General features: G+C 45.5%; 1 protein-coding gene across 3 annotated transcripts in view; it reads left to right on the plus strand.

Annotated features, from left to right (window-relative positions):
* Positions 1 to 234: 234 nt before the first annotated feature.
* Positions 235 to 23,170, plus strand: part of LRIF1 (ligand dependent nuclear receptor interacting factor 1) — a 47,651-nt gene continuing 24,715 nt past the window's right edge. The window contains exons 1-2 of one of the 3 annotated variants that reach the window (XM_040339869.1): positions 235 to 1,297; positions 1,350 to 1,798. In XM_040339869.1, the coding sequence (XP_040195803.1) occupies positions 1,731 to 1,798 (68 nt within the window). In that variant the 5' untranslated portion in view covers positions 235 to 1,297; positions 1,350 to 1,730. Of the gene's footprint in view, positions 1,799 to 23,170 lie in introns of all 3 variants that reach the window. The other 2 variants (XM_040339868.1, XM_040339867.1) reach the window with 2 other exon arrangements.

Genomic DNA, 23,170 nt, shown 5'->3' on the forward strand with positions numbered 1-23,170 from the left:
CCTTCACCCCACCCATCTAGCGTCCCTCCTCTCGTGTGTACCACGTGAGATATTCCCCTCCCCAGTTTCTCGATAAGCCGCACCTCTACACGCCTCACGGACGTGACGTCAGGCGGAAATACGCCCCGAAGCTATCTTCCTATTGGTAATGTGCCGTCAGCTGTCGGCAAAGAGCGAATGAGACAGCAGGAGGCGGGGATTCGTGCGTCGCTCACTTCCGGTGAGTTGATTTTTTTATTTTTTTGTCAGAATAGAGTTGCCGCCCCCTAGTGCCAGAGGAGCTGAGGACGGGATTTGTATATTTATCGATAGCACAGAGCTGGACCGGGAAATAGGACAGCTGGGGTGTTCCAGTAGTGGGGGCTAGGAGACAGAGAGGTTCAGAGGAGGGGGCTTTTCTACTGCAGGATTAGAGCTAAGAAAGACATACTTTACCTTAGGGGGGCGCCATTTACCTCAGGAATAGGTGGGGGTGTGTGAGGTAGACATAGGGGACTTCATTTTACCTTTACTTTGGTGGGGAAATTGTGAGGTGACCACAGGGGGTGCCATTTTACTTCAGCATTGGGTGGAAAAGTGGGACATTACTGTTGGGGGCGCTGTTTTGCCTCCAGATTAGGTGGAAAAGTGTGAGGTGACCACAAGGGGCGCAGTTTTACCTCAGGTTTGGGTGGGAAAGTGTGAGGTAGACCTAGGGGGCGCTGTTTTACCTTAGATTAGGTGGGAAAGTGTGAAGTGACCACTAGAGGCGCCATTTTTGATCAGGTTAGGCTGGAAAGCGTGAGATAAACCACAAGGGGCATCATTTTACCTCAGATTTGGGTGGGAAAGTGTGAGGTGACCACAAGGGGCGCCATTTTTGATCAGGTTAGGCTGGAGAGTGTGAGATAAACCACAAGGGGCATCATTTTACCTCAGATTTGGGTGGGAAAGTGTGAGGTGACCACAAGGGGCACCATTTTTACTTCAGGTTTAGATTAAGAAGTGTGAGGTAACCACAAGGGGCGCCATTTTACCTCCAGTTAGGTTGGGAAGTGTGAGGTGACCACAAGGGGCGCCATTTTTACTTCAGGTTTAGATTAAGAAGTGTGAGGTAACCACAAGGGGCGCCATTTTACCTCCAGTTAGGTTGGGAAGTGTGAGGTGACCACAAGGGGCGCCATTTTTACTTCAGGTTTAGATTAAGAAGTGTGAGGTAACCACAAGGGGCGCCATTTTACCTCCGGTTAGGTTGGAAAGTGTGAGATAAACCACAAGGGGCATCGTTTTACCTCAGATTTGGGTGGGAAAGTGTGATGTGACCACAAGGGGCGCCATTTTTTCTTCAGGTTTAGATTAAGAAGTGTGAGGTGACCACAAGGGGCACCATTTTTACTTCAGGTTTAGATTAAGAAGTGTGAGGTAACCACAAGGGGCGCCATTTTACCTCCAGTTAGGTTGGGAAGTGTGAGGTAACCACAAGGGGCTCCATTGTACCTCCAGGTTTGGGTGGGAAACTGTGAGGTGGACCTAGGGGGGCACCGTTTTACCTTAGGTTAGGTGGGAAACTGGGAGGTAACGAGGCGCGGTTTTACCTCCGTTTAGGTTGGGAAGTGTGAGGTAACCACAGGGGGTGCCGGTTTACCTCAGGTTAGGTTGGGGAGTGTGAGGTAGAGGGTTTCCATTTCCTGACAGCTAATTGAAGATCGGAGGATTGGGATTATAGAGGTCAGGATCGAGGAAGGATTTCTATGAAGGTGGACGCCATGTCCAACTTCCAGAACCTGGTGATGATGCAGAATGGATCGTCTAATCAATCGTAAGTATGGCATCATGGCTGGTCTTAAGGTGGTATAATTATTTATTTTTTATGGCTGAACTAGATCAGGGTTTGACAAATTTGCTTGGAATCTCGGAGCCAGCTAAAAAAGTTCGGAGCCAGAAAACGCACACCCCGTCCCGACGAGCTTGCGCGCAGAAGCGAACACATACGTAAGCAGCGCCCGCATATGTAAACGGTGTTAAAACCACACATGTGAGGTATCGCCGCGATTGGTAGAGCGAGAGCAATAATTCTAGCCCTAGACCTCCTCTGTAACGCAAAACATGCAACCTGTAGATTTTTTTTAAACGTCGCTATGAAGATTTTAAAGGGTAAAAGTTTGTCGGCATTCCACGAGCGGACGCAATTTTGAAGTGTGACATGTTGGGTATGAATTTACTTGGCGTAACATTATCTTTCATAATATTAAAAAAAATGGGGATAACTTTACTGTTGTCTTATTTTTTAATTTAAAAAAGTGTAATTTTTTCCCCCCAAAAAAGTGCGCTTGTAAGACCGCTGCGCAAATACGGCGTGACAGAAAGTATTGCAACGATCGCCATTTTATTCTCTAGGGTGTTAGGATAAAAAATATATAATGTTTGGGGGTTCTAATTAGAGGGAAGAAGATGGCAGTGAAAAATGACATTAGAATTGCTGTTTAACTTGTAATGCTTAACTTGTAATACCAACGGCCACCACCAGATGGCGCCAGCTCACACAAGGAAGAGCTGGGGACTTCACCAAAAAAGCCAAGTCGCCAGGATGCTATTTCTAGTCGCCCTGGCGACCGGGATTTGTCGAGCCCTGAACGAGATAAACTTGTCTTTTTTTTTCAACCTGACTATGTAACTATAATACACGGGGCAAAGCCCAAGTATACTCTGGGTGCAGCCTGTTGGGGGGGGGGGTTCTTATTTTCTAAGCAGAGCCTGTCAGGGGCAATGTTGCTATTTTCTAGGTGGAATCCGCCTGAGAGCAATGCCCTGTGCTGGCATTATCCTCTAGGCAGAGCCCTTTTAGGGGAATGATGTCCTATTGTGGTGTTCTTATACTCTAGGTGGATCCTCTCAGAGTGGTGCCCTATGGTGGTTTAACCCAATAGGTGTTGTTTATCAGGAACAGGAGAGCGATGCCCTATGGACTTCTAGTTCTCTAGACGGAGCCTCTTCAGGGGTGATTCTCTATGGTGGTCTGACTTAGTAGGCGGAGCTTGTCTGGGGCAGTGCCCTATGGTGGTCTAATTTTGTAGGCGGAGCCTATCTTGGAATGTAGATATATGGAAAGAACCTGCACTGGAAATCCGTCCAAATTCTTTATTCGATATTTGCCAAGTACAGAGTCACTGCTAACATTTTTCGGCGAAGAGCCTTGTTCACAGCATATTAGCAGATACAGAGGTACTTGGTAATTATCGAATAAAGAATTTGGATGGATTCCAGAGTGCAGGTTCTTTCCATATATACTTATTCCGAGTTTGTGACGAGTGGGAGGTCGTCTGAACCTGGCACCTGGAGAGAAGGTGCCAGTAACCAACATGCATATTTGGAGGTTTTTACAGTTAGGCTGCCACAGGTGAGCACCGCTCTATCTTAGGTTGATGCCCTATAGTGGTCTAATCCTGTGGGCGGAGCCTTTCTTGGGGCAATACTCTGTTTGTGTAATCCTCTAGGCAAAACCTGTCTTGATGCGATGTCTTATGGTGCTTTAATCCTGTAGGCGATACCCTGTGGTTGTCTAATCCTCTAGGCAGAGCCTGTCTGGGGATGATGCCCTATGGTGGTCTAATCCTGTAGGCGGAGCATATCCAGGGGTTATGCCCTATGATAGTCTAATTCCTTATAAGGAGCCTGTCTGGGGGGCGATGTCCTATGGTTGTCTGATCCCGTAGGCACAGCCTGTCTGGGGGTGATGCCCGATGGTGGTCTGATCCCGTAGGTGCATCCTGTCTGGGGGTGATGCCCTTTGGTGGTCTGATCCCGTAGGCACAGCCTGTCTGGGGGTGATGCCTGGTGGAGGTCTGATCCCATAGGCGCAGCCTGTCTGGGGGGTGATGCCCGATGGTGGTCTGATCCCGTAGGTGCAGCATGTCTTACGGTGATGCCCTATGGTGGTCTGCTCCCGTAGGTGCAGCCTGTCTGGGGGTGATTCCCTTTGGTGGTCTGATCCCGTAGGCGCAGCCTGTCTGGGGTGATGCCCTTTGGTGGTCTGATCCCGTAGGCGCAGCCTGTCTGGGGGTGATGCCCTATGGTGTTCTGATCCCGTAGGCGCAGCCTGTCTGGGGGTGATGCCCTTTGGTGGTCTGATCCCGTAGGCGCAGCCTGTCTGGGGGTGATGCCCTTTGGTCTGATCCGTAGGCACAGCCTGTCTGGGGGTGATGCCCTATGGTGGTCTGATCCCGTAGGCGCAGCCTGTCTGGGGGTGATGCCTGATGGTGGTCTGATCCTGTAGGTGCAGCCTGTTTCGGGGTGATGCCCTATGGTGGTCTGCTCCGTAGGTGCAGCCTGTCTGGGGGTGATGCCCTTTGGTGGTCTGATCCCGTAGGCGCAGACTGTCTGGGGGTGATGCCCTTTGGTGGTCTGATCCCGTAGGCGCAGCCTGTCTGGGGGTGATGCCCTTTGGTGGTCTTATCCCGTAGGCGCAGCCTGTCTGGGGTTGATGCCCTTTGGTGGTCTGATCCCGTAGGCGCAGCCTGTCTGGGGGATGCCCTTTGGTGGTCTGATCCCCTAGGCGCAGCCTGTCTGGGGGTGATGCCCTTTGGTGGTCTGATCCCGTAGGCGCAGCCTGTCTGGGGGTGATGCCCTTTGGTCTGATCCCGTAGGCGCAGCCTGTCTGGGGGTGATTCCCTTTGGTGGTCTGATCCCGTAGGCGCAGCCTGTCTGGGGGTGATGCCTGATGGTGGTCTGATCCTGTAGGTGCAGCCTGTTTCGGGGTGATGCCCTATGGTGGTCTGCTCCCGTAGGTGCAGCCTGTCTGGGGGTGATGCCCTTTGGTGGTCTGATCCCGTAGGCGCAGCCTGTCTGGGGGTGATGCCCTTTGGTGGTCTGATCCCGTAGGCGCAGCCTGTCTGGGGGTGATGCCCTATGGTGGTCTGATCCCGTAGGGGCAGCCTGTCTGGGGGTGATGCCCTTTGGTCTGATCCGTAGGCACAGTCTGTCTGGGGGTGATGCCCTATGGTGGTCTGATCCCGTAGGCGCAGCCTGTCGGGGCGTGATGCCCTATGGTGGTCTGATCCCGTAGGCGCAGCCTGTCTGGGGGTGATGCCTGATGGTGGTCTGATCCTGTAGGTGCAGCCTGTTTCGGGTTGATGCCCTATGGTGGTCTGCTCCCGTAGGTGCAGCCTGTCTGGGGGTGATGCCCTTAGGTGGTCTGATCCCGTAGGCGCAGCCTGTCTGGGGGTGATGCCCTTTGGTGGTCTGATCCCGTAGGCGCAGCCTGTCTGGGGGTGATTCCCTTTGGTGGTCTGATCCCGTAGGCGCAGCCTGTCTGGGGGTGATGCCCTTTGGTGGTCTGATCCGTAGGCACAGCCTGTCTGGGGGTGATGCCCTATGGTGGTCTGATCCCGTAGGCGCAGCCTGTCTGGGCGTGATGCCCTATGGTGGTCTGATCCCGTAGGCGCAGCCTGTCTGGGGGTGATGCCTGATGGTGGTCTGATCCTGTAGGTGCAGCCTGTTTCGGAGTGATGCCCTATGGTGGTCTGCTCCCGTAGGTGCAGCCTGTCTGGGGGTGATGCCCTTTGGTGGTCTGATCCCCTAGGCGCAGCCTGTCTGGGGGTGATGCCCTTTGGTCTGATCCCGTAGGCGCAGCCTGTCTGGGGGTGATTCCCTTCGGTGGTCTGATCCCGTAGGCGCAGCCTGTCTGGGGGTGATTGCCTATGGTGGTCTGATCCCGTAGGTGCAGCCTGTCTGGGGGTGTTGCCATTTTGGTGGTCTGATCCCGTAGGCGCAGCCTGTCTGGGGGTGATGCCCTTTTGGTGGTCTGATCCCGTAGGCGCAGCCTGTCTGGGGGTGTTGCCATTTTGGTGGTCTGATCCCGTAGGCGCAGCCTGTCTGGGGGTGATGCCCTTTTGGTGGTCTGATCCCGTAGGCGCAGCCTGTCTGGGGGTGATGCCCTTTGGTGGTCTGATCCCGTAGGCGCAGCCTTCTGGGGGTGATGCCCTTTGGTGGTCTGATCCTGTAGGCGCAGCCTGTCTGGGGGTGATGCCCTATGGTGGTCTGATCCCGTAGGCGCAGCCTGTCTGGGGGTGATGCCCTTTGGTCTGATCCCGTAGGCGGAGCCTGTCTGGGGTTGATGCCCTTTGGTGGTCTGATCCCGTAGGCGCAGCCTGTCTGGGGTTGATGCCTTTTGGTGGTCTGATCCCGTAGGCGCAGCCTGTCTGGGGTTGATGCCCTTTGGTGGTCTGATCCCGTAGGCGCAGCCTGTCTGGGGGTGATGCCCTATGGTGGTCTGATTCCGTAGGGGCAGCCTGTCTGGGGGTGATGCCCTATGGTGGTCTGATCCCGTAGGGGCAGCCTGTCTGGGGGTGATGCCCTATGGTGGTCTGATCCCGTAGGCGCAGCCTGTCGGGGCGTGATGCCCTATGGTGGTCTGATCCCGTAGGCGCAGCCTGTCTGGGGGTGATGCCTGATGGTGGTCTGATCCTGTAGGTGCAGCCTGTTTCGGGGTGATGCCCTATGGTGGTCTGCTCCCGTAGGTGCAGCCTGTCTGGGGATGATGCCCTTTGGTGGTCTGATCCCGTAGGCGCAGCCTGTCTGGGGGTGATGCCCTATGGTGGTCTGCTCCCGTAGGTGCAGCCTGTCTGGGGGTGATGCCCTTTGGTGGTCTGATCCCGTAGGCGCAGCCTGTCTGGGGGTGATGCCCTTTGGTGGTCTGATCCCGTAGGCGCAGCCTGTCTGGGGGTGATGCCCTTTGGTGGTCTGATCCCGTAGGCGCAGCCTGTCTGGGGTTGATGCCCTTTGGTGGTCTGATCCCGTAGGCGCATCCTGTCTGGGGTTGATGCCTTTTGGTGGTCTGATCCCGTAGGCGCAGCCTGTCTGGGGTTGATGCCCTATGGTGGTCTAATACTTTATAAGGATCCTGTCTGGGGGGGCGATGTTCTATGGTTGTGTGATCCTGTAGGCACATCTTGTCTGGGGGTAGTGCCCGATGGAGGTCTGATCCTCTAGACAAAGCCTGTTTAAGCACGATACTGTATATTGGTCTGATCCTCTAGGTCACAGGTGTCGAATACAAGGCCCGCGGGCTGAATCCGAATCTAGCCCTCCTCAAGACCCTTACTTTCTGCTTTTAAACAATGCATCCAGCTTCTTCCCGGCGGCAGCATAAGGAAAGGGGGATGCACTGTGATGTAAGGGAGAGTGGTGGACTCAACTCCTGATGGCTCTTAACAAATAATGTAAGGGGAGGAGATGCGCTGGACATCTAACTTTACAGATACAACCGGCCCTTTTGAGGGCAGTCATAATGCTGATGCGGCCCGCAATGAAATTGAGTTTGACACCCCTGTCAGGGGTCAGTGTTCTGATTTCTAGGCGGCAATGCCCTTTAGTGTTCCAACCCTCTAGGCAGTGCCTGTCAGGAAAGCCATTGCATATAGTGGGGCAAAAAAGTATTTAGTCTGCCACCAATTGTGCAAGTTCTCCCACTTAAAAAGATGGGAGGCCTGTAATTGTCATCATAGGTATACCTCAACTATGAGAGACAAAATGTGGAAACAAATCCAGACAACCACATTGTCTGATTTGGAAAGAATTTATTTGCAAATTATGGTGGAAAATAAGTATTTGGTCACCTCTACAAACAAGCAAGATTTCTGTCACAGACCTGTATCTTCTTCGTTAAGAAGCTCCTCTGTCCTCCACTCATTACCTGTATTAATGGCACCTGTTTGAACTTGTTATTGGTATAAAAGACACCTGTCCACAACCTCAAACAGTCACACTCCAAACTCCACTATGGTGAAGACCAAAGAGCTGTCGAAGGACACCAGAAACAAAATTGAAGACCTGCACCAGGCTGGGAAGACTGAATCTGCAATAGGAAAGCATCTTGGTGTGAAGAAATCAACTGTGGGAGCAATAATTAGACAATGGAAGACATACAAGACCACTGATAATCTCCCTCGATCTGGGGCTCCACGCAAGATCTCACCCCGTGGGGTCAAAATGATCAAAAGAACGGTGAGCAAAAATCTCAGAACCACACGGGGGGACCTAGTGAATGACCTACAGAGAGCTGGGACCAACGTAACAAAGGCTACCATCAGTAACACACTACGCCGCCAGGGACGTGTCACCCTGCTTAAGCCAGTACATGTCCGGGCCTCCCCCCAACAAGCACTGCCTAGAAGATTAGGCGCATCATCCCCCGAAATTAGAACACTGCCACCTGGGCGAGCTTTGCATAGAGGATAAGAACATAGAGCAACCCACTGCAACAGGCTCCACATAGGGGATTGGACCATTATAGGTCATCACCCTGGACAAGCTCCGCCTACCAGATTAAAAATCCCTACGGCATTGCTCCCTGAGTGAGAGACTTGTAAAGCGCAACACATGCAAACTGAATAGCCTCTGGGCGCTGTATCCATTTCATGGGTAAGGAACCCCTTGACCTCAGAAGAGATGGGTTTTAATCTTTCTCCTGAAGGCCAAGTGGTCCGACTCCCTCCTTCCTTTCTGATGGGCTAATGCGCTAGGCATTTCCTATTAAAAGGGGATTGCCCTGAAAGGATCCACCAAGAGAATAAGACTACAATAGGACTTCACCCCCCTGACAGGCTCCGCCAAAAGGATTAGGCCACCATAGGGCATCGCCCTTGACAGGCTCATCCTAGAGGATTAGAGCACTGGCCCCTGACAGGCTCCACCTAAAATAGAATATAGAGCATCACTCCTGACAAGCTCCACCTAAAGGATTAGAACACCTCAGCCCTAAATGGGTCTGCCTAGAGATTTACAGTGGGTAAAAAAACAGTATTTAGTCAGCCACCAATTGTGCAAGTTCTCTCACCTAAAAAGATGAGAGAGGCCTGTAATTGTCATCATAGGTATACCTCAACTACGAGAGACAAAATTTGGAAACAAATCCAGACAATCACATTGTTTGATTTGGAAAGAATTTATTTGCAAATTATGGTGGAAAATAAGTATTTAGTCAATATCAAAAGTTCATCTCAATACTTTGTTATATATCCTTTGTTGGCAATGACAGAGGTCAAACGTTTTCTGTAAGTCTTCACAAGGTTGTCACACACTGTTGCTGGTATGTTGGCCCATTCCTCCATGGAAATCTCCTCTAGAGCAGTGATGTTTTGGGTCTGTCGCTGGGCAACACAGACTTTCAACTCCCTCCAAAGGCTTTCTATAGGGTTGAGATTTGGAGACTGGCTGGGTCACTCCAGGACCTTCAAATGCTTCTTACGAATCCACTCCTTAGTTGCCCGGGCGGTGTGTTTGGGATCATTGCACCCTGACAGGTTAAGCCTAGAGGAAAAGACCGCCATAGGATATCATCGCTCTGTGGTACTACCATTATCTTTTTTGACAGAGCTTGAAGTTATATGGTCTCTGTCTAATGCCTAGTACACACAATATAAATATCAGACAAATGCTCATCCATTTTAAAAATGTTTTTGTTTTTGCATGCTAGTCCTATATCGAAAACCATTAGGTTACCAAAGTTATGAAAATTCTCTTACGACAGAATACAACTTTGGAATTGATGTAATGTATTGTATGCTCTCATTTCCGAGCATGCGTGGTCTTGGTCATATGATTTGTTTCGTAAAAATACTATAATAATTACACGAAAATCTATTTTGTTTATTAAGTTTTGAAAATATTAGAGACATATACATAGTTGATACTCATATTAACAAAAAATAGTAGCATGTATAGAAAACAAAAATGTAATATCCATAGCTAAATTGAGTTCCAATAGTTAAAGAAGGAGGTTTAAGTTAATAAACGTTAAAGCAGGGGTTCACCCCAAAAAAAAATTTTTAACATTACATTCAGCCGAGTTGTCAGAATTTTTTTTTTTTTTTTTTTTATTTCATTGCCGTACATACCGTATTTTCACCGCCGCTTCCGGGTTTGTAATCTGCGGGACTGGGCGTTCCTAATTGATTGACATCCTTCCGACCGGCGCATACAGCGCGTCACAAGTTGCCGAAAGAAGCCGAACGTCGGTGCGCAGGCGCCGTATAGAGCCGACTCGCAGTCCGGCTTCTTTCGGCAACTTGTGACGCGCTATATGCGCCGGTCGGAATATGTCAATCAATTAGGAACGCCCAGTCCCGCAGATTACATACCCGGAAGCGGCGGTGAAAATACGGTATGTACGGCAATTTTTTTTTTTTTTACGTGAACCCCCGCTTTAAGCAATAGTTTATATTTCATTAAATTAAAATATGTTTGAAATTGATTATATGTGTAGTAGGGTTAATCTGCGCTATCTCAAAGAAAGGGGGTGCGTAGTAATAGTGGGGGTGTGTAGTAATAGTGCAACAAAGTGCAAAACAATGCCACCATGTGAAAAATTAAATATATATATATGTGGATAATACTTGTCCCTAAGGGGACAAAATTCCAAATATGACAAAAAATTATATGACAAAGAAAAGGTGCTGCAATTATAGAAATAGTTTGAACAGTAAACTGGAAGTAAATGTAATAAAGTGAAAATAATGCGCAACCTAAAAAATCTCATAAACATATGACTATAAAAGTGTATATGTATATAAACTTGAAAAAAACATATGAGAATTAATGTGAATGTAAACACAATGCCGCTCATATACAAGTGATGAAAGCAAGCAGCAATATAAGTGAATGAAAAACTGCTGCACACTTTCAGCAATAATCCTGAGTGATCACTTAAAGTCCAACAGAAAAGCAATAAAAAACAACTTAAGTCCAAAAAAAGAAGCAAAAAAAGCTGCAAGGATTCAATCAAACACAAGAGCAGGGATACAAATCTTCAGTTTTATGCTTCCATCAGGTAAAGGTGGATAAATTGGCCGCTTACCCACTTAGATCTCTGTTACGGAGATCAAACGAGCTCAGCACACCAGGGTTGGTTCACCAGGCTCCGGACATGGATGTTGATCCACAGCAGAAAACCCTTCCTTAGCAAACTTTTTCACCTCTCCATGGGATACCAAGCAACCCTTTGTATCAGCTGGATCTTTATCCCAGGACACATACACTGTCTCCTCCCGGGATAGTGATGGGTAAAGGCGTTCAATGAGCAGGTTTGGGCGTATTATAAATGAAAAAAATAAGAAAACTTCATGGTGCAGTATATCAAAAAGGTACCCTTTATTAAAATGGGTTACTGACATCCAGATAAAAAAGAATAAAAAACAGACTACCAGCGGCGGCTCACGCCAAACCAACTGGAGTGTGATGATGTCAGAGTCCTTAGCTCCACCCGACGCTGCGTTTCTCCGTACAAGGCATTCACTGGGAAAGGAGGCTAAGGCTCAGACGTCACTCACCACATTAAATACCATTGCAGGAGAGATGACACCAGAACCAAACAAGGGAAATTGCTTGTCCCCTGCCATACATTACATAGAAAGAAAGTAAATGCATGAGCGGCATCTTGGTATACCAAAAGGAGGCAACCGAGCTGCTGACATAAATACTTTAATTCACTCTATCATAAACGTTGGTTTGTTAGTGTCAAACAAAAAACAATGTACATAGATATTAAAAAAGGAAAAAAAAAACACAAAAAGACACATTGCATGTAACAACTAAATTTAACAACATAAGATGTCAGTTTAGCTTTTCCTCTAATAGGAACCCTGTGTAACCCCCGGGTGTTGGTTCAAAAAACAAGCTCTTCGAGGGTGCATGTTATTTGTCAGCACAAATCGTACTGTACAAAAAACATTAGAAAAAATTAAAAGAATTCATAAAACATATTCATTACACTTAATATCCAATCACTGAAAATTATATATTTATATGTAATCAATAGCAAGCACATTTGAATACTCCCCTTATTGCGATTGTAATTAACTCTTCGTTCCCTAAACACGAATGAATGAATAGGGCATAACGACAAAGGGGAGGTACCAATAGCAAGTAGGACATGTATATATTAAATTAATTAAAATTAACATATAATCGGTTTAGGGAGAAATTATATATCTAACTGTTATCGATATAACCAGGGCTGTGGAGTCGGTAGATAAATGTTCAGACTCCGACTCCTCAGTTTTATGTACTTCCGACTCCCCGACTCCGACTCCTCTGTATTAATATGCAAATGTATTTTATACATTCCTTGAGCGAAAGAAACGCAACCTACCACAGGACTACTGGCTGGGAAGCCAACAGTCTACTGTATTGCACAGTTTAAGCAAAAGACAAACACAATGAAAACAAAGTTTTATTAATTATATAGCCTTAGCTAAATGACAGCAGTTTTTCCAATGGTTTACAGCTTCAGTCTTGAACTATTGGCCCTCCATTCCCTTCACTTATACAAGTGTCTCACTCTCTAGTCCTGCAAAAAACATATTTATTTAATCCCTTATCAGTGAGAGGCTAGGTTACCCATGGACGCTGCGTTCCCTGTAAAAGCAGAACACAACACTATGCAAAGTATAAGTATTGCAGCTCCTAATTGTGCATTGCGTGCCATATAGTGAAGCACATGAAAAGCATGCTTCTTCACGGTCACTTAACGTGTTCGTTTTGCGGTTACGTGAGGCACTGCATGCATTGGTCTTTATTCTTACAGTAGAGAAGTCATTAATTATAACTTTTTGTGAATTGGGACATTTAAACTTGCTTTTTTTTTTTTTATTCCAATCTAAATTTAGTAGGAGTCGGTGCATTGTTTGCCGACTCCGACTCCAGGTACCCAAAATTTCCCTCGACTCCACAGCCCTGGATATAACAGTTGATATCCCACTCGATGTTGAGGCCCCACGGGCTATAACATTTCATATCAAAAATCCATCGAGTTTCTCTACGTGAGATGTGACGTTTAAGGTCACTTCCTCTCCAGTGAGGAGTGTATTTTTTCAATACCTATAACTTTCAGAACTGATGGATCACGATTATGATGTTGACGAAAATGCAATGAAACACTGTGTTTAATAAAACCCCTGCGTATATTAGACAGATGTTCTCCTATTCTGATTTTCAAAACACGCCTCCCTATGTACTGAAGACCACAAGGACAGATTAGCAAATATATCACCCCAATAGTACTGCAAGTGATAAAAATCTGCTATTTGATATTCTGTCGAGGTAGAATGCGAAGTGAAAGTGGAGGTTTTCAGAGTTTGAGATGACGCACACAGCTTGCATTTTTTGCAAGGGAAAAAAAACTTTTAGGTGCCCAAACATGTGAATTTTCGGAGGTGGATCGACCACACTAGGTGCTGCCAAATCTTTAAGATTTTGGTTCCTCCTAAATAAGATCTTAGGACAATCGGGCAGTGCAGGTCCCAAGATCGTATCACATTTGAGAACAGGCCAATGCTTGCGTATAATTTTTGTTACCCACCAAAAGTGGGACGAAAAAGTGGTCAAAAAGGACCATTGTAAATCAGTTGCTGCACTGTTCTTATCTTTATTTTTGGGCACCAATAGGGTCTGTCGATCTAAGGAGGCTACTGCTTGTAGCTCTTTATCCAGCATAGATAACTTATATACTTTCCCTAGAAAACGATTTTTCAGGATTGTAGCTTGTGATTCAAAATCTTCAAAATGTGAGCAGTTGCGCCTCATCCGTTGGAATTGCCCTTTGTGAATGGACTTGAGTCAATTCGGATGGTGTCCACTGTCAATAGGGATATACCCATTTCTGTCTGTATTTTTGAGAAAAGTTTTAGACAAAGGGGCACCCTGTTCCTTGAAAATAACTAAATCTAAAAAGGAGGTCATACTATATTCGTATGTAAATTTAATACCCCACTCATTATTGTTCAAAGATGTCATAAATTCACATAGAGCCACCACATCCCCTTTCCATAAAAAGAAGGCGTCCTCAATGTACCAACGCCATAAAAGGAGGCAGGGCTCTGCCAAAGAAAAAAGTCTGTCATTTTCCCATCGAGCCATGAAAAGGCCAGCAAGGCTGGGGGCAAATTTTAATGACAACTCTTTTCTAAGAAAAAATTCTGCTGCTTTGTATCCCAAATCATGGGACGTCTGCCGTTACCAGCAAGACGTCTTCATCAACTATATATTCCGACATTTCTCAAATTTTTTGGGTAGAGTCTTTGAGGTAGGCTGGGGTTTTGGTCACCACTGGTTGCAGAAAAACATCAACGAACTTGCCAACTCTAGATGTGAGGGAATTGATGCCACTCACTATCAGGCGGCCAGGGGGTTTGGTAGGATTTTTGTGGACTTTAGGAATATAGTATATGATGGGGGTGCAGGGGGCCAAAGGAACCAGAACATCCAATTCCTTGTTGTTTATGACCCCTTTTCGATGTCCATCCCGAACAATCCTGTTCAAGGATTTCTTATACTTTTCCATTGGATCTTTATTTAGGACAGTATAAGTACCCCTATCAGAAAGTAAGACATTCATTTCCTCAAGGTAGTCTTCTTTTTTAAGGACCACAATCCCCCCCCCCCCTTTATCAGCTGGTCTGATGACCAAATTCTTTCTTTCACAGAGAGAGACTAATAGTCTACAAAACAGGTATATTCAATAGAAATTCCCAATGTTTATATAACAATAAATTAACATATATTAGAATTAAAACAAATATAAAAACAGATATTTACTGCATATCTAATAAATGTGTAGCAATACTATGGTGCTCAATAGCTTATTGTATAAAAAAAGCGTTGATTTAAAAACCCTGCTACTAAGTTTATAAACAACAATGGATATTAAAGAAGACAGATTTAGAAAAAATAATAGGATAGGAAGAAAGAAAAATGTAAGAAAAATAAAGATAGGGAAGGAAGAAGGAAATGGGAAGTCCCTGGGGTTTCTATAATATTAGTATGGGTATACCAGGCATAGATTTGCATCTGTGTGAAGATCTCAATAAAGTGGTGTCAAAATTGGTGGAGAGGAAAAGAGTCACCCAAGGATTCCAAATTTTCTTTGATTTTTTTTTTTTTTTTCTTCGATTTTATCATTGGATATGGCTTCTGTTTTTGGAGTGAGTCATAGCTTGGTTAATTCTATTGTTGGTTTCAGAAATTGTTAATGTAGTTGTTTTCCAAGCTGTGGTGATTTTGTACTAAAAGGATAAATTGGGTATGAGAAATATTGTCCGGCTTCAAGTTTAAGAGCACAATTAGAGGATCTGCTTCGATCATTTATATTGAATAGAGAGCATGAGAAAACCTCTTTCCAAAACTGTTTTGTAACTGGACATTCCCAAAATATGTGTATATGGGATACTAATTCACCACAGCCACAAAAGCAGAGTGGAGAGAATTGTGAACCTTACTTTGCAATTCTAATAGGGACCAGGTACCAATGAATAAGTACTTTTATAATTTGTCTCCCGAGTCATAATATTTTGCAAAGATGTTTTGGTTGCAGTCCAAATTTTATCCCAGGTAGACTCCTCTAAACAAAGTCCAAGGTCTCTTTCCCATTTCATCATATATTATGGTGGATCTGTGTTAGGCAAAGTCATAAGAGAATTATATAATGGTGATAAGAGACCTTTTGAATGGTGGTCTTGTTTACAAATGCGTTCAAAATGTGTAATTTAATTTGTTACTCTTGCCTTGTATATATGGTACATATCTTTTGATCTGTAGATATGTGAGTTGGGGAGTTTGTGTTTATCACAAAGTTCAGGGAATGTTTTAAAGGAGGTAGATGATGTTGTTGGATCATAAAGTTGAGTTAGATTCAAGGAGATCCATTGTTTAAAAGATTTTGAGAATGTACTAGCTGGATAGAACAGTGGGTTTCTGAGAAATGACAAGAGGGGAGAATGTGGAGATTGTAGTCCAGATGATATTTTAAATTTATCCCAAATGGATATTGTATGTTTTGGTGATATCATTTTTGTTTATGGTCGGGTGGATTGGTCCATATTAGGTTTGTTATAGAGAATGGGTCACAATTGATTCAAGTGCTACCCAGTGTGGAATCTCACTGTTCGCATGGTATTTAGGAAAAGTGCTATTTGAGCTGCATGGTAGTAAGTAGTTTGGGAAGGTACAGTGTTTGTTTAAGTAGGCTAGGCTTCTGGGAGCCCCAGATAAACACTAATGGGTAGATTCAGAGAGAAGTGCCTAAACTTGCGGCGGCGTAGCTTAGCGTGTTTAGGCTACGCGGCCGTGAGTTAGCTAGGCAAGTACATGATTCTCAATGTACTTGCCTGCTATGTTACGGCGGCGTAGCCTAAAGCGGGCGGGCGTAAGTGCGCCAAATTCAAATGTGTGGAAGAGGGGCGTGTTTAATGCTAATAAGGCTTGACCTTACGTTTGTTACAGGCGCCTACATTTCCCACGGTGCATTGCGGCTAAGTATGCCGTACGGGCCTATTGATTTAGACGTGGACGTAAACGACGTAAATCCCGATTCGCGGACGACTTACGCAAATGACGTAAACATTTCGAATTTCGCGGCGGGAACGCCGGCCATACTTAACATTACTATTCCACTAGGGCCTAGCTCTAACTTTACGCGGCCTGTCTCTTACGCAAACGGCGTAAAAGTACTGCGTCGGCCGGGCGTACGTTCGTGAATCGGCGTATCCCCTCATTTACATATTATACGCCGACCGCAATGGAAGCGCCACCTAGCGGCCATCCAAAATATTGCAATTTAAGATAGGACGGCGCAAGCCGTCGTATCTTAGATATGTTTAAGCGTATCTCTGTTTGAGCATACGCTTAAACATAAGTCGGCGTAGATTCTGAGTTAGGTCGACTTATCTACTGATAAGTCGGCCTAACTCTACCTGAATCTACCTATAAGGTTTTTCGTTGGAGATTTCTAGGAAAGTATGCTGGAACTAGGATGGGTAACACACGAAACAGATATAGAACTTTAGGTAGTATAGTCATTTTAATGATATTTATTTTACCGATCCATGAGATTGCCAAAGATGACCATTGTTTAACCACTTCCCTACCCCCATAGTCCTATGACGTCCACACATGGGATCTCCCATCCTGGGCCTCCTGGCCACATCATTACCGGCCGCAATGTCCGCCGGGCACCCGCAACAAGTGCTCTGGTCAGGAAGGGGGTAAATTCTTCCAGGGCTGAAGTAGTTAAGATAGTTTATGATTTGACGCAGCAATGGAGGAAAGTTGTCCGAAAAAGTTCAGATAAGTTAGGAGTTGGTTTGATTCATAAGTAAGCCAGACTAGATGTAGACCAAGAGAAAGGGAGGGATGATTGCGTCTGTTTTAGGATGTAAGGAGGTATTTAAAGCTGTGGATTTTTGAGGGGTAATTTTAAGTCTAGAACATTTTGCCCACATTTCTGGCTTATTTATAAGGTTGGGGGCTGAAATATGAGGAGAAGACATAAAAATTAAGATATTGTCAGCAAATAGACACAACTTGCGTTGATGACCGGCCAAGTCTAATCCTTTAATCGAGGGATCTAAACGTATAGTTTGAGCAAGGGGTTCTATAAGGAGGGCAAATAAAAGTGGGGGTCAAAGGGCAACACTGACGCATTTCTCTATGTCAAACAGAGGGGACTTGTATACAGCATATTTGACATATGCTTTAGGAGTATTATACAGTGAGAAAACCCAATTGAGAAAGTGGGGTCCGAAGCCCCATCGTTGTAGAGTGAAATGCAAGTGGGGCCATGATACTGTGTCAAAAGCTTTCTTAACCACTTAAGTACCGCCTCCTGCACATATGCGTCGGCAGAATGGCACGGCTGGGCACGTGAAGCTCCGCGGCCGCTGGACCCACGGACCCGATCGCCGCTGGAGTCCCGCGATCGGTCCCCGGAGCTGAAGAACGAGGAGAGCTGTGTGTAAACACAGCTTCCCTGTTCTTCATTGTGGCGCTGTCATTGATCGTGTGTTCCCTGATATAGGGAAGCATGGTCAATGATGTCACACGTTCAGCCCCGCCCCCCTACAGTTAGAAACACATATGAGGTCTTGGGTCCTGCATCCTCTCCTCCAATGTCATCTGGGTTCAGAAAATGCTTCCAGATGTACTGCTAGGCCCACTCCCTTCCTCTTTTTAATGAGTGGAATGATTTTGGTGCTCCCAATCCTGTATGTTATGTGCATATCCCAGGAGGCACTGGGGAACTGCACATCATTTGCTTAGGTGGGCATGGCTGAAATCAGTGCACCTAACAACAACAACAAAAAAAAGGAAGTAAACAAAAAATTGGTGGAGGGTGGGATGAAAAGGGGGAAATATTTATTTTATTTTCAAAATATTTATTGAGGTTTTACAAAATCAGAAAGTCAGAAAATATAACACATGGTCAGCCTTATTCGATGTTTGGAGAAGATAGTCACTGCTCCAATAGGGTATGTGGATGAATCCGTATCCTCTCAGAGAAACCCAGGTGCCGGCAATGCACGAAGCAATAGTAGAAAGAAATGTTTGTACAGCCGCACTCTGGAAAAACCTTCTTGGTTGCCTTCTATTGATAAGTTTTCAAACACCACACATCACAGCAAAGACCGGGGCATACAGCTGACGTTTCGCACTACAATCAGTGCTTACTCATAGCTATCACAGTACTGAATTCAAAACCGGAGCAAAGAATAATCTTATTGTATCTTCTGATACAAGAACGCTGACAGCTTACAGTAATTATGAGAGAGGCTGACAATACCAGCTATGCAACCATAAATCCAAAGAAATTGTGAGAAGAGGATAGAAAAAGGCAGCAGAAGAAGACCAAAAGAAAAGGAAAACAGAAGCAGAGGCGACAATGAAGAAGACAGGAGACCTAGAGATCACAGGTAGTACAGGCTTCTGGAAATTACAGTTGAGTAGAGGTACCCTTTTATATAGGTTGCCCATGGTTCCCAAGTTTGGTTAAACAAAGCTTGTTTATCATTGATCACACTAGTGACCCACTCATGGACCATAATCCAGGAATTCTTGTGTTTCAAACAGCAGGTGGTAACAGAAGATCACTTCCAGTATCCCGCTATTGTGATTTTGGCTGCCAAAAGGACAAAGTAAACCAAGTGCCGCGCATGGCGTGCTAATCCTGGTGGGAAATCATTAAGGCGAGCAATATGCACCTGTTGAGCTATCGAGGCACCTGTCAGTTTGCGGCGCATATAGAAGACCCTGTTCCAAAAACTGCGGATCCTGGGGCACTCCTACTAAATATGGAGCGTATCGCTGAGCAGGGAGCATCCTCTAGAACACTCTGTCAATGGATACATTCCAGGCGAGCAGGGACAAAATTACACCTTATCAGGACTTTGCCTCTGTCATAGACATTTAATATCCCTTTGTAGGAGAACTGAAGCCTGGCAAATCATCCTCCTGCTCAAGTTCACATGCAAGGTCCCTCTCCCAGGCCAGCATGTATGAATGTGTCTGAGGCGAGGCCAGCAAAGATGCATATGTCATGGAGATATACCGCCCCTGGAGCCCTGAGGTTTTTTTTTACACCGCTTCTCATAAGCCGTTACAGAGAGGGTGGTTCTGAGGAGGATTGTATGGTCCTTAAAAAAATTGCTATTTTTATACTACAAAAGCGTTTGGTAGGGGGCATTGCTAGATTGGTGATGCAATGAGAGAGTGTGTGAACGGGCCTATACTATACAGACATTAATCAGTCCACCATGCTAAAACCTTTGCAAAGAGTTTCAGTGAGAGAGTGAGTTAGGGCAATTACTACCCACTTTCCCAGGATCCCAATAAGGTTTTGGTACAACTGAGATAAACACCCATTGGGGGCGGGGGGTCCAGTGGGGTACCATCCTGCAGTGCATTAAAGAACTGGATCAGGTGAGCGACTAAAAGGTCCTGGAACTCGCGATAGTAGAGGGCCGGAAAACTGTCCGGCCCAGAGCCCCACCCGTTTTTCGTATTTTTGATCGCTGCCAATGTTTCCCTGTCCGTGAAAGTTGCATTATATGTTCAGGTGGTATGTTTGGGAGGTGAAACCTGCCAAATATTGAGCGCAGAGTTAAGGTTCCTTCCCTACCGGGGCCCTTATACAAAGAGGAATACAAATTTTTAAAGAACTCCAATACCCAACGGGAATTTTGAGAGTAATGCCGCGTACACACGATAATTTTTCGGCATGAAAAAAATACGTTTTTCAGCATGTAGAAAAACCAAAGTTCTTCCAACTTCATCATTAAAACGACGTTGCTCACACACCATCGTTTTAAAAAAATGCTCTAGCAAAGCGCGGTGATGTACAACACGTACGACGGCACTATAAAGGAAGTTCCATGCGGATGACGCCACCCTTGGGGCTGCTTTAGCTGATTCCGTGTTAGTAAAAGACGATTTGCGCTTTTCTGTCTGTTACAGCGTGATGAATGTGCTTACTCCATTACGAATGGTAGTTTTACCAGAACGAGCGCTCCCGTCTCATAACTTGCTTCTGAGCATGCCCGGGTTTTTAACGTCGTTTTAGCCGACACACGATAATTTTTTACAACCCGAAAAACGACATTGTTTAAAACGTCGTTAAAAAATGCAGCATGTTCAGAAAAAAATTGGGCGTTTTTCAGAACCCGAAAAATTATGTGAAGCCCACACACGATCATTTTAAATGACATTTTTTAAAAACTATGTTTTTTTCATGACGAAAAATTATCGTGTGTACGCGGCACAAGAGCCGTCCGAACAGTGCAAATTTTGGACCATGCTCATACGGATTTTAGGGTTCAGTTTATGAGCCAACAAGGAGACGATTTTATCCTTGTGCATATAAAAGCTAATGGAGGCCCAGCATACACTCTTTTCTACTCTCGTGGTCAGTTCTAAATCACGTTCTAACCACGTCTGGTTTATTTGTTGAAGTACCGAAGGGTTTGGGGAGCGTTTGTGGGCTCTAAAGGGTACGTTTTACTTTTTTTGAAGGTAAAAAAAAGTGCATTTATTTTTGGAGCCCATAAAGCATTGCACCAGTGATCAGTAGATTGATGGTGCCATGCAGGTCTCCAGCAGATCTGCCAGTGTATTTGCTTCCCCATAAATCCAGGCAAGCACATACAATCTGAGGAAGAGAGAATGAACTACCATGGCGCTAAACAGTGCCGTGGAAGTTCATTAAAAACTGCAAGCAGACGGTCGCAAAAGCTGTCGGGCCTTGTAGTTTTTCCATTCACAGAACACTGTGAATGGATGATGCAGGCGGTGTTTGAATTGGTTCCCGACAGGCCTTGTTCAGTTGGGAGCAGAACGGTGTAATCTTACCCCTTACATTTGCATTATGAGTGACCCAAAGTGAGAAATACTGTTGTAGGCTGAGCCGAATATCCTCACACCAACAGAGATCTGATAAGGATTCATTTAGTTGCTATTGAGGTGCCCTAGAGGGTACTGACAAGGCTAAAAGGGGGGCAGACACCAGGGAATGGTCAGACCACGCCACCGCTCTAATAGTAGTTTTGCTAAGGCTAGGGATCAGAGCACACTAGACAAAGATATGTTCAATTTGTGAATAAGTCGAGTGTGGAGCAGAATGAAAAGTGGAAAGTAATTTTTATGGGTGAATATCTACTTTAAGTTTTAGTTACTTAACCAAGGAATGGTGCTTTGATTTAAAGCTATGCATTAAGGTAAAAAATCACCTTGCACTCTCGGGCCCCCCAGCCCCCCGTTTTACCTGAGCCACGAAACTCTGTGGGCGCGATCCTGCGATGGTTTCCCCCAGCTTGAGGCGGGTCTTCATTGGAGATTGATAGCAGCGCAGCCATTGGCTCCCTTTGCTGTCAATCAAACCAATGATGCGGCGCGTGGCTGAGTGATACAGTCGGCAGCTATGGCCGCCGACTGTATCACGGGAGCGCGCCCGCAAGCTAACCCCCTTGGGAGAGCGCTTCCCAGAACAAGGGTTAGCTGTTGCTGGGAGGAGCCGAGACAGCCGCCGAGGGACCCCAGAAGACAGGAACCGGGCCACTCTGTGCAAAACGAACTGCACAGTGAAGTATGATATGTTTGTTATTTTAAAAAAATATTAAAATACCTTTAACTTTTAAAAAGACTCCTCTCCACTGGGGGGTTTCCTGTGCAAATGACAAGAGGGGGGCATTTATGTTGTTTTCTGAGAATATATGCAGGGAGAGATTTTTTGAGGATATGCTGCATGTGGGCTACACCAGCGAGGAATTGATTCTGTGCATTGTCTGTTGAGTATGGCTAATTCGATTTTTAGGCTTGGAATCTTGTGCCTGTTTTGTCACACCTGGCATTGGTTGGCAATGGTAGAATGCAGTGAGAGGTCCTGACCAGGCCAGTCCACAAAGTAACAACTGATGCACAAATGGCTTTTAGAAATCGGTGAGTATTTGTATGAGGCGTAAATGGCTGTAATTGGAGAAAGAGCCACTCTAGATGATATAAAAGAGAAACCACAAGAGTTACAACAGTGTGCATATTTTTCCATTAAGGCGGCTTGAACTGAAGGGAAAGCCGCTTACTACCAGCGTTCAAAAGTTTGTGGAATCACTTTAAATCCCATAATCAGGCAATTGATACTTTTATGGTCTTGTTCCGGGATTTTAAAACCAGTGCTGCTTAATGAAACTATCCCGAATAAGTGGATCCTTTTAATAGTAGAACCTTTGTATCCTTTTAGTAGGTCCCTCAAAGGAGATCCTGTTGTCCCAATTCAATTTCGTAAGTTACAAATTATGGATGGATTCTAAAATTGGAGAAATTAGACCTAGTTCTCATGTAGTGTAAATTTCTACTGAGAATCTATCTGGAGGTTGTTTCTCCTTTTAGGATCCTAACTCTAACTAACTACATTTCAGGAGGATCTACAAAATTGTATGTGGGTGAAATGGTGTGTTTACTTGGACTGCTCAGGGCAAGCTTTCCTAACGTTGATTGCAGATTAATTCAGAATTGCAATGACATGGGGCTTCAGAGTTTTACATTCTTCTCTTCAAGAATGTTTTTAAGGTTTCTTTAGTGGTGGAAAAACTGTTCAAATAATGACTCTGGCCGCTAGGAATCTTCCCTTTCCTTCAGCCACTGAGATCTTCCCACAGTTAGAAGGGCACTTTAAACTTTTTTGAGAACTACATTTAAACAAAGTACAAAGATTATCTTGGCTATTTGTTAGTACAATAATGCACATAGACGGAGGGATTTTCAGGGTACTCTTGTTAATGCTCCTTACATTGTGGTGGTCAGAAAGAAAAATGTGCCCTCCATTGAGGGTTGTGGGAAGAATTCTCATTAAATTGCGGGTCAGTGGGAAAAATGTTTT

This window comes from Rana temporaria, chromosome 2 (genome assembly GCF_905171775.1).
Source record: "Rana temporaria chromosome 2, aRanTem1.1, whole genome shotgun sequence".
Lineage (NCBI taxonomy): Eukaryota > Metazoa > Chordata > Amphibia > Anura > Ranidae > Rana > Rana temporaria.